This window comes from Carettochelys insculpta, chromosome 5, assembly GCF_033958435.1.
Source record: "Carettochelys insculpta isolate YL-2023 chromosome 5, ASM3395843v1, whole genome shotgun sequence".
In the NCBI taxonomy this organism is placed as follows: domain Eukaryota; kingdom Metazoa; phylum Chordata; order Testudines; family Carettochelyidae; genus Carettochelys; species Carettochelys insculpta.
In genome coordinates this window covers 83,698,858-83,711,465 of record NC_134141.1, presented here as the reverse complement: position 1 = coordinate 83,711,465, position 12,608 = coordinate 83,698,858, and the positions used below count along the sequence as shown (strand labels likewise).

The 12,608-nt window shown below is 42.7% G+C and overlaps 1 protein-coding gene across 2 annotated transcripts in view; it reads right to left on the bottom strand.

Moving 5' to 3' along the window:
• TNPO1 (transportin 1) overlaps positions 1 to 12,608 on the bottom strand; it is a 190,063-nt gene that overhangs the window by 75,183 nt on the left and 102,272 nt on the right. For both annotated transcript variants that reach the window (XM_074995420.1, XM_074995421.1), the window contains exons 7-9: positions 9,286 to 9,367; positions 4,828 to 4,950; positions 116 to 234 (exon numbers count right to left, since the gene is read on the bottom strand). In XM_074995420.1, the coding sequence (XP_074851521.1) occupies positions 116 to 234; positions 4,828 to 4,950; positions 9,286 to 9,367 (324 nt within the window). The remainder of the gene's footprint in view (positions 1 to 115; positions 235 to 4,827; positions 4,951 to 9,285; positions 9,368 to 12,608) is intronic.

Sequence of the window (12,608 nt, the reverse complement as noted above, 5' to 3'; positions counted from 1 at the left end):
ACTCTGTAAACACAGGACAGATTTAAAGGGGAAAACAAGAACACGAAGTCTAATTTACCATCCATAGTCTCTCAATAGAATATGTTTCATACTGCTTGCTTGAAAGTTAACTTACTTAGTAAGATGCCGACATAGCACATCTTTACAAATTGGCTGCTCAGCCAAAGTCAGCCAAAACTCGCATGCCTCCAAAGCCACATTTTCATCTTGGTCCTGGGTCCTCTGAAGCATGTACTACACAATATAAAGAGAAATAATTAGTAGTTCACAATTACAGTCTGCCATTATAAACTATCACTTTTTGAAAAGTGCTTTTTTGGATAGTATACACAGCCACAACAGCCTGCCACTGATTGCAGTCCTAAGGCGAAAATAACTTCTTTCTACTTAACTTTGTACATGGCTTAAGAATTTAAAGTTCTTCGCTTTTCAGTCATCTTCCAACGCTCTCTAAATCTGCAGCTAAAGCCAAGCATCCTCCCCACAGCTCCTTTTCTGTGTGGGTGGGTGAGAGGAAACAATTGAAGTCTCTTCTCCTCTAACCTAAAGGTGCAGCTCCACGTCACTTTTCAAATACAGACAGGTGCTTTCACATTATTTTTAATACTTTAACAATCCTACTTTCCATAATCTTTATTAAAAAGTCAAAACAGACAGATTCTTCTTGAATACTGTTCATAACATTGTTAAGCCACTTGTAAAGTAGAAGTATAATATTCATTCAATTCTCTTCCTCAAGTCTCCTTCAACTTCTACAATCTTTACATGCTTTCACGCTGATCCTTATAGCTAAAGCCTTAATCCAATTTAGAAAACTCAAACAAAAAAAAAAAACCACTTGTTTACCATACCACACAGCTGGAATAAATAAGATTTAAAAAAAAAAAAGTGTTCCTCCAATTGCTTTGATAAGCCACAAACCACCTCCAAATCATTAGCAGAAGAGAATGTGTCACCAGAATTTTGTGCATTCCACATCTACAGAATTTGCCATGGATTTTATGCCACTGCCACAGAAGTGTGCTCCAGAGTCAGAGCTTTCATTCAAACAAATCTGTTTCTAGCCTTTTGCCTACAATTATAACCTTCAAAATGTGATTGCTAAGTAAGCCAATGCTATATTATCTGCACTGATCCACAACGTGAAACTACAGCTCTCAAAAGATCTGAACTATCAAAGATCTGAACATAATTGCAGTTATGTAATTTGGATTTTTTCCCAAAAGAAAATGGCAATTGCCAACTTGCCATAGCCATAAACTGGACATTTTCTTTTCCTTCTCCCTGCCAGTGACTCACTCTCTAGTTTTCATGGAAGTTACTTGGATTACAGTATGTTCTTCTTACTCTACTACACTGAACTAACAATGATCCTGTAGCACATTAAAGACTAACACATCTTGATTTTCTCCTGTTTGTTGTATATGATGCTGATTAGGTAGGTTCTCAGTTTCCTTGAAACTGGTAGCACAATCTCACCGTAATTAGTATAGTATGTTGATTATAATAGATTTTTCACAGTTGGTCCAATGGGTTTCCACTCCAAACAGCTAAATGCAGTGACTTGCATGGTAAACAGTCCTATCGAGGTAATTGTTATTCTATAGCTTCACAAACAAGCAGTCCAGTAGCACCTTATTTATGAAGCTACAGACCAACAGCTAACCCCTCTGAGACTACACTGAACTAGACAGCAATAGATTAGGGAGCCAGAGTCTGAGTGCAATTTGTAGCCAGGAAAATGAGAAGAGGGTCAGGGTTACACTGGCCAGTTAAACAGCCTAAAAGAACAACTCAGGAACTAAGGGGTGAAAGTGAAGTCTACTGCCTGGTGAGCATAACAAAAGCCCATCCTCATGAATATTTTCAAATACAAACCACAGTTTGCATGGTTTGTGCACTGCAGAGGAAGAGGAACCAAGACTTTCATAGCAATAAATTGATGATGCAGCAGTGGTATTGGCCCCACTGTGCTATGTTGTATACAAAAGGTATTACATACCACTACTTGAAACCAAGACCCCCAAAATTGTTTCACAGGAGTAATAGTGTATTCAGAACAAGATTTAGAAGTCATGTAAAGATTCCCTTGGCAGCCAGACCACAATCTTCTACCTGAAGTGATCAGGACGTTCACTTATTTTACAGCTTTCAAATGCAAATCCAAGTTTGATTTTCATGCTGCAGCCTTCTATCATCAAAAACCGCCCTATGTAAAATCATCCCAGGGTTCATAATTCTGCAAAGCAACCTTTTCTTCTTTGAGCATTGCCCATGCGGATTTGTACATCTGGATAAAAGTGTTCTCTACATGCACAAAATGGGTTTCTATTACTAATTAGTCTGTGGAGACAGTCTGAAAGTGGTTCACTTTGAAATTACCTTTAATTAAATAATACGACCTTTTGTTACAGCAGATAAGGTAACAGAGAGGAGAGCGCCTGAAAGACATGGCCCCACTGAGGTGTAGGGCATGATCTTGAAAACATCTGAAAAAGTCAGCTTCTTCACACAGCTGCACTTCATGACAGGAGAGAAGACTTGTACAGTGATGGACTGCGCTGAGGTGGTTTCAGAATCCCTCCTAAGATGGGGAGTGATTTCCTCACATTCTTCCACAGGGACAACATGAAAGCATACGGATCAGAGGAGTTAGGCATTCACCAACTATCTGAAGTAATGGCCAAAAGAAAAAGTAAGATGGTGGACTGTGCATCGCAACAGCTATCTAAGGGGAAGCTCTATAAGGATGACATTGAAGCCCCATGTGGAAGATGGATCCTGGACTGAAGGCTGAATGAAAGGACCCTTGGAGGAATTTTTATGTCACAGGGTGTAAGACGACCAGGGTACAATTGTCTTGGAATTTGACACAGATACTGCACCACGATGAATCTTATGGCATATTAAATGCTAATATGACAGATGATTCATGAGCATGACAGTCCAAGACCTTCAGGATCAGAACATCTATTTGGTCAGCATTATTCTCAGTTAATCACATGAATAAGTTTTTCCATTCTCAGGTGTACTGTACATCTCTCTGGTGGAGCCTGCTTTGTATAAAAGGTTCTTGAACTTGAAGGCCGCTGATTACATCAGTGTTGCTCAGTCAGCAAACATCCAACCAGTCAAATGCAGCAAGCGTGGCTTCTGGTGCAGTATCTGACAGAGGTTTGATATTTTACCTCTGTGATGACCAAAAGATAAATGAAAGGCCTCTTGGACACTTGTAACAGGCACAAGAACCAAAATTGTCTCAAGCAGCATGAAATTATCAGCATCATCAAATTCTTTTCCCTCTGATCTTGGAAAAAATTCTAGGGATCAAAAGGAAACTGGAGGGAGAGTATATCGAAGTCACCAAAACCACTAAAGGAGGAAGGTGTCTGGTAGAGATCTACACTTAGTGTTGTCTTCTATACTAACAGTCCATGTTAAGAGTTTCACTTCCATGAGCACTTGGTGGTGGTTACCACATTTCTGTTCAGGAAACCTGATCGGTTATAGCTGATTCCTGGGCAGTAGGGAGCACCAATACAATCATCCCATGTTGATGACACCATTCCCAGAACTTGAAGTCTTTCTGGTAGAGAGAGGACAATCAAGCATTTTGCTAACACAATCTCCATCAGGTCTGCCCTGCAGAATTCTGAAGAACAGACAGGAAAGCTATGAAGACTAGAATTGATGGCTCTCAATTCTGGGGTATTCAAGTCATCCCAAGACCAACTGCCTTGCATCTCGAGGGTGACAGAGTCAGATCCTACTTGTACCTATAACCAGTGTCATCCCCAGGAAAGGCACTGAGAACACCAATCCTTCTCAAAGTTACTAGGTCTAGCCAACAAGCAAGCTACTGTAAAAGCTGAAGTGGCATTGTGATTGACTTATTCCTGTGTCTGGATGAGAACCATATGGACCTCAGCCACAGCTGTAAGGTCCAATACTGAAATGTGGCAAGCTGCATCTTATACTTGGCTCACCAATATATAGCCTAGGAGTTCCAAATATGTGCCATCTATGGGTAATTTACAGATAACTGAAGAGATCAGAACTGGTCCTCCAGGAGGCAGGATCTTGTCTATCTGGAATCAAAGCTCCTATAAGCTCTAACATCTACCAGCCTTCCAGTGTGTGCAGGGGCAGTCCCTCTCCCCGCCCGAGTGTCACGACCCAAGAGCAATATGAGCTAGGAACTCATGTTGCTCTCAGGCCCCACCACTCTGAGGAAGAGGTGGGACTGCCCCCACACATACTAGGAGTGGTGCAGCACTGAGAGTATAGAACATGGAATGCTAGCGAGGCAGGGAATGTGACTCCCTGTGCATGACTCACATGTGGCACCTGACCTCAAACAATTATCTACTGTACCCAATACTCTACTGGTGGCTGTAAATCACTCTCTCTCTAGCTCTACCAGAGTCTCATCGCCAGAGACTTTTTTCAAAATATTCAGATATTGTTAGCCTACGGAAGAAATTACTTTCCAGTTGTCTATGTGAAATATTCCAGCAACAATCCATTCATTTAGATGCCCCACTTTGTCCAACCCTCCGCCCTCACACAACATGCTTGGTTTACTTAATCTGGAATGGATTTTTCCTTCAATTAAGTTAAGGTCGTAAAGCATATCACATAGACCAAATGTCACATATGCAAATCATCTAGTCAAAGAGAAGAATGTTATTTAGCAACTGAAATGGTCTTTGAAGAAAGAGATATAAATGCAAAAGTTGCATTACACATATCTGACAAAACACTGGTTTGTTATAAATATTACTTTAAAGTATCTTTTTTGCATGCAATTGAGGAAAGAAAGTTTACCTCAACTATACTAATCATATGAGGAAGCAGACGATCCATTCGAACTTCCAGCAGCATCACCAAAGCCCGACACACATTTTTGCGTACTTCAGGCTCCTCATCTCCAGCCAATGCAAAGAGATTCTGGAGGGGGGGGAGGAATTAAAATTCTTCTAAATATTTTTAGACACAACAGTACTGACAATGAAGCAAGAATCATGCAAATGCACACTTGTGTGTTTGACAATACCATTAATGAATGGAATTTATATCTTTTATATATATTTCAGAGGAATACAATACTGTACAGATTCTCTGCAAGACTTTGTATGGATCTCACCAGGGCTGGGTTAAAGCATGTTACTTCCAGAACCCTGCACATTCACAGATATCCACTTTATATCCAGGGATATCTGTATCCATGGATGTCAATATAGACAACCATGGCTCACTTCTGCCAAATCTGCAAACTTCTAGATACAAATTTTGTATCTAGAAGTTTGCAGATTTGTGGGTATCTGTATCTCATTTTTGCAGATACAGACAGATGCAGATACAAATTTTGTAACAGCACAGGGCTCTGGCTATTTCGGAGTTATATATCTTTTCTCTGAATGAAAATTTAGAGCCAGCAGTTTGTCTTCAATTTAACAGCTAAAAAGACAGGCTTGAAACCACAACCCAAATATAATGGATGTGTTGTTTCTCCTAGCCCCCAAGCAAACAAAAGCACCAAAGTGTGTGATTTAATTCAGGGACATTGACACAGTGTTACCCATCAACACCACCTTCCCTAGAAGGCACTGAGGACATAACCCCAGCAAAGGATTATGTAGCAAAATAGAGCAAAAAGACTTCACCCAAAAAAATGCCTCAGCAGTAACAGTAATGAACACATGATGGGGGACCATGCTGCTGTTGCCAACCTTGACTCTCCAGTGAATGAGGAGACTCACCCATCCCTGGATTTCTGGACAGGGACAAGAACCCCCACCTTCATAATCCTAGTGGAGGAGAGGGTGCATACCAGACGGATGGGCCACACCAAAAAGCAGTTTGAGGGAGACAGTTCCAGTGGGCCCTCAAAATCATGGTGTGCCTACAGTACTAGACTGCCTTGATGTTGATATTGCCCCAAAGTCTTATATACCAGTGTTTCTCAGCCAGGCGCACTTGGACCCCTGGGGGTACACCAAGATCTTCCAGGGGGCACATCCACTCATCTAGATATTTGCCTAGACTAGTATAGTCAGTACTACTGAAAAGTTAATTCAGACAATGACTTGTCCTACTGCATCATATGTGATACGCAGAAATATAAGTACATTTGTATTTCAATTCATTTATTTGATAAGAGGGTAGAAAGTCAGCAAGTTTTCAGTGGTAGTCGTCAATGATATTTTTGCATGTTTTTTTAAGTAAGTAGTTTTTGAGTAAGGTGTAACTTGGTATGCCAAACAAATCTGACTCCTGAAAAGGGTACGGTAAGCTGGAACGGTTGAATGGCACCTGATTCAAGCTCTCAGATTACCTTAGGATCATGCTTCTCAACTGGTGATTTATGCTGAGGGGTATGCAAGAGAAGTCTGGGGGTACTTACTTTTTTTCTTGAAAAAGGGGTACTTTATTTAAAAAAAGCTTGAGTAACACTGTTCTATATCAAACACAACATAAATTAAAGTTATATAAACTCACTCCTAAGCAAGGACCACCATAGCACACAAAACAGAAGAGACTAGTTTAGTACTGGCAGAGGCCTCTTCCATTACCATCACATACTCACATTTTCTGAGAGAACAATCCAGTGGTTCACAAAGGATAAATATTATTCTTGTTTAAGTGATGCTACAGCATGTATTTCAAAATTCCAGTTATTCACATTTAGAACTTTGCTCATCTCATATTTACTTCCACTCCTGCCACTGTAAGTCAAGCCAAAAGAACCTCCAAGGACACAGCCACTTGAATGGGAAGTTAGAATAAAAAAGTACTACGAATTGGCCAATATAACCCAGAAAGAGTTAGTGCTGACCCTCTGGAGACATGGCCAGGCCACTTACAGGCTGTGGTAACTCAGTATATCCTGCCTCGAGGTAGACCCCAGAAGCTCAAATGCAGATTAAGGTGGTCATTCCCCGGCACAATGGTGCATAACTAAAAAAAAAAAATCTGAAACAGGGAAGGAGAACCTATGGACGACATCTGGCCCCGGCTTCCCTTAATTCAGACCACTAGCTTCAGTGGGAAGCCAGCACTAAAACCCCCTACAAGGACAGCTCTGCCTGGCTGGGGGAAGAAATGGCCCTGTGCACTGCTGTTCCCCTCTCCCGCTTGGGTGGGCAAACAGCAACCCAGGGAAGTGCTCACCTACAGGCTTCAAACCCTACGCTTCCATGGGCCGGGAATTGTGTCAATAGGAGTGGCAGGGGCCTGTGCCAGCAAGCACAGAGTGGAATGAAATGGCCGGTGTCACACACTCGTCCTAGTCTCCTGCCAGATCCCCCACTCCCACCTGCTTCTACACCATCCCTCCCACCCAGGACCTACACCTTCACCTCCAATGCACTCCCAGCAGCCTCTTCCTGCACACGGAACCCCTCATTTTGGCCCACCCCAGAGCCTAGGGGCCCAACAAAATCTACTAGTCCAACCACCGCCCCCCCGCCCCCCAGAGAGATAATCCAACCCTGGGTGGAAGGCCTGAACCTCAACTCCCTATCTCCTCACAGGGCAGGAGCACAAAGGGAACCCTGGCATCCTGAGCTGCACAAATGAAACGAGTCAAAACAAAAAAGCTGGCATGGAGTAATTTAAGGACCAACAAAATAATTTGAGGTGATGAGCTTTCATGGGACAGACCCACTTCTTCAGATCTACAGCCCTACCAGAACAGACTCAATATATAAAGCACAGAGGTCCAAAAATTGTTATCATAGTTGGCAAATCAGATAGAAGAGCAATAGAGGGGGGTGAGGGGTGGGAAAGTAAGTGTTAGATCAAACATCAAAGTATATAAAAGAGGCCTGGTAATGGATCAGGTAACTGCAGTCCCTGTTCAAACCACGAGTTAGTGTCGAATTTGAATATGAATGTGGGTTCCGAACATTCTCTTTCTGTAGACAGTTGTTAAAGTCTCTTTTCTGCAGAACACAAACTCTCAGGTCTTTAAAAGAATGGCCCACTTCATTAAAGTGCTGGCTGACAGGTTTGTGTATTTGGAGACTTTGAACCCTGCTCTATACCCATTCATGCTTTGGTGAAGAGTGTGTGCAGTCTGTTCTATATACAAAGCATGTGGACACTGTAACTAATGTGGTTAGGTCCAGTGATGGTATCTCCAGAATAGATACATGGACAAAGTTGGCAACAGGGCTTATGGCAAGGAACAGCTGCAGGATCGGTATTATTATACCACAAAAATACCATCACTGGATCTAACCACGCTAATTACAGAATTATTAGTGCATTCTCCTTTTCCTCAACTAACATCATATATCCATCTACACATCACACACTGAGGAGCACTGCTGAGGGCTGCAAGGCTGGTTCTACAGCCACTCCAACCCACCTTCCCCACTATAGATTTGGGTACTGCATGGACAAAGGATGAAGAGGGAAGGAATAGTCTGCTCTTTACCAGTCTCTGCAAGGTTCTAGGCAACTGTCAGCTCTGAGACATCAGTACAAGTCAACAGGCACCTCCCTCATGCACTGCTGCTTTTCTAGTATGGTGTTCAAGGTTTTAAGTATTTAGCAAAGCAAACATATACAATGTGTTAAGAGCTCTTATTCTAACCATGCTTCAACCAAAGAAAAATACAAATTTAGAACAAATATAATTAAGTCTAGGATCAAATCCTGGATATACAAACTACAGGTGGGACCTCCCTGGTCCAGCACCCTCAGGACCTAACCAGTCCCACATGGCGGGGATTTGCCAGACTAAGGGAAATTCCCTGCTGCTATCTCCTCCCAGCCTACCACTGCCTCAATTCCAGCCCAAGCTGACTCCTCCAGTGCCAGCCCCCACCTGACTGCTGTGGGCTGCAACCTCCTGCTGCTAGCTCTAGCTCCACAGCCATGTGCTCTGGCCACAGATCCACTGCTATGGGTTCCAGCTGCAGTCAACCATGCTGTGTGCTCCAACCCTGCTGCTGCGGGCTCTGGCCACAGTCCTCCTTCCACGAGCTCCAGCCATGCACCTGGATGCTGTTCCTGGTCAGGCTGCCTGATGCCAGCCGTTATCGCTGTCCTCAGCATAGGGCACTCTGGTAAAACAACATCTGTGGCCATGCCAGACCGCAGATGCTGCCATTCCAGAGAATCCCAGCTTTTAGCAGTACAACCCGTAGCAACGTTCTGTAGCATTACTGCACGCAACTACTTTTACAGAAAAAGCAGATTTTTTTTGACAGCATTGTAAGCTCTTGCTAATCCTAAAATTACAAAGTTTAGAAAAATTTAGAAAAACTCACCTACCTCAATAAAAGAATCAATGTGTAACATGAGCGCTTGGGTCCTACTGATGATAAATTGATTGACACATGCAACAGCATGGGACCTAGAAGCAGGAAAAGCACGTATTTAAAATAGTTGGAAAAAATGCATGATTAGGTATTTTAGCTATACTGTATACAATCATCAAAAGTTGGGGAATGGAAAGCAAACTGAAGATACAACAACGTCTAAAAGCATTTATCAGAATCAAAGAGCAGCAATCCAAATATACAAACTCAAAAAAAAAGTACTTACAAATAAGTCCATGTAGTTTGGAATACTAATTTCTCTCTTTTAAAAAGGAAAAATCTCAGAAATACAAAATCTAACGCGATAATTATGGACTAAACCCTGGTTTTTTTGTTTGGTTTTTTTTTTTTTTTTTTTTTTTTTTTTTAAATTACTCAGGCAAAAAGCACAATTAAATCTACGTTCTTCTTCTCCAAATCCTCAATTAAATGAATTTAAAATTTTAAAACTGAAGCACTAACAAGATGGAGTGTTGTTTTAAAAAAATTAATAGATTCTAAATTAAACAGGCACGATTAGAACATACAGGGGCTGGCAAATGAGGCAAAACAGATATGACACACTACTCACCAGCACAAGGTTTGGGGCTACCACAAAGGCACAAAGCCAATTCAATGCCCACCATTCCAGACTGCTAACTTTATGCACTGTAATTGAGAGTGAAAGCCACTTTGGAACTTGGCTCCTGTGCTCTAAAGGAGGCACAGAATCACTCACCTATCTCCTATCACTAGAGATTTTGTAGAGTCCTTACACTATATCAAGACTAAGAAAATGCATGATTAAAGACACGAAAGAAGGTAAGAATAAAATTGTCTAAGGTTATGGAATATGGCAGCTCTGGAAACACTACTGTGCAATTTCTGACAACAAATGATTATATACTTTCGCCTAACCGTTTGAGATGTGTGTTGTTCATGTCCATTCCAAATAGGTGTCTGCATACATGCACATTTGCCAGAAGACTCTTCCCCTAGCAGCTAGCTGTCGGGTTGGCCTGGGCACACCTTGGAGTGGCGCCCATATGGCATCAGGTACAAAGCCCTGACAACCTCCCAACTTCAGCTCCTTCTTGCCAGCTACTCCAACAGTAAGGAAGGAGGGTGGGTTTTAGAATGGACATGAACACTATATTTCAAAAACAGTTATAAGAAAGTATGTAACTATTTTTAATTGAGTGTTTACGTGCTTTCCAAGTAGTAGGGCGACCATATCTCCCTGTCCCAAATATAAGACAGGGGGATATAGGGGGAGGGGCGGCTCCTCCTGGCTCCACCAAGCCTCACGGAGCCAGGAAGAAGGTTCGGGGAAGTGGCAGCTGCTGGCAGAAAAGGTCACTGACAGAGAGCCCAAATATGGGACAATTAGTCCCTTTTAAAAAATAAGCTGGGACGCCCTTTTGGCACCCCAAATGCAGGACAGATGGTCACCCTAAAGTAGGTGAGTCCCAAACCTGACTTACGAAGCAGGCTTAGACCCCTGTACTGACTGGAGTACCGCTCTGCCAAATGCTACATTATCTGTAGACTGATGGGTGATCACATAATGGATCATAAATGTGTGAAGTAATGACCAAGTTGCCGTATATATCTGGAGATATACTTGTCTCACAGAAGTGGAGGGGACCTTGAGAGGTCATGGAGTCCAGTCCCCTGAACTCAAAGCACCATCCCTGACAGACTTTTTTTTTTTTTTTAAAATACATTTACCCCAGATCCCTAAACGGCCCCCTCAAGGACTGAACTCACAATCTTGAGCTCTCTCTGCCCCAACTGAGCTATCCCTCCCTTTTATTGGAAATGGATCTGGGCCAGGAAGGCTTCTGAGGAAGACTGTACTCTGGTCAGGAGCACTGAAAGCAGCAGAGGGAGCATCCCCATCAAGGTATAGCTTTCCCTGATAAGAGACTATCAATGTTGGGCCAAAATAGGTTGACCCTTCATTCTGGGTGATATTGCTACAACTGAATCAATTTCTTGAACTGTTTAGTTCTTTCAACATAAAAGGTCAGAGACCTTCTTACATCCAGAGAATGAAGACTCTTCTCACATAAACTGGCATGCAGTTTGGGATTAAAAAAAAAAGAAGAAAAATGTCTTGATTCACATAGAAGGTGGAAACCACCACTGGTAGTAAAGTGGTGGGGGCTTGGAGCTCCACTGTCTCAGGCAGCTCTGAGGACAGGGCCTAAAGCTCAGAATCTCCTCTAATGGAGGTTACTGCCACTAAAAGCACCACCTTGAAGGAAAGCTGGAGAAAGGAGGGTATGGCAAATCGCTTGAATGGGTGACCCATAAGGCAGGCAAGGACTAAATTCAGGTCCCGAAGATGGAAGAGAACCTTGACATGTGGGTACAGTCTATCTAGGCCCTTTAAAAAAAAAGTGTGACCTTTGGGTCAGTAAACACAGAGGAACCCTAAATGCCAAGGTGAAAAGCAGAATTGGCAGCTAAGTACTCTGAGAAGTTTGAGAGGCCTTGTTACTTAAAATGCAGGAGACAACTGAGGATCACAGAAATGGGTGTCTGCAGGGTGGACAGGGAGGATGAGCCATGCTGAGCGGACTACATGGAGAATTTCTTCCATTTCACCACACATCCCATTTAGAGGGCTTCTTGCTTTCTAGAAGAACCTGCCTCACCTGTGCTGAACAAGAGATCCATGAGTTTTAACCACGGCATTTCCACACTAGGAGGTGGAGAGAATTGAAGCTAGGGTGCAGGAGACGGCTGTGGTCTTGTGAAAGCAGGTCAGGGAGAAGGGGAGGGGTAGCAGGGACATGAAACAATGTTACCGTGCCCAACCCAGGGTTATAAGTATGACTTGGGCTCTGTCTTGTTTGATTTTCAATAGTACCCTGTGAATCAGAGGAATGTAAACAGATGACTCCTTCAGTCAAAGAAGGCAGCCCTGCAAGATCCCAGGCTCAGGTTATGGAGAAAACAGAAGAGAGGGCACTTCTGATTTTGCTGAATCACAAAGAGGTCTATCTGGGGAGAGACTGGGTCATCCCTGGATGGAGGGACCACTTGTGAGACAAGAAAGTATCTGCTGTGTGTGTCTGTTAACTTGTTCTATATGCCTAGGAGATACTCTGCCGTAATGTGTATTAATTGGTTTACAGAGAAATTCCATAACCTGAGGCAAAACTGGAGAGGAACATGCACCCCCTCTTTGTTTATATTGTACACTGTTGTTCTATTGTCTCTTAAAACCACAGCACAGTGGCCCAACAGATAGGACCAGAACAACTGGCATGCCAAGCAGAGCACTCT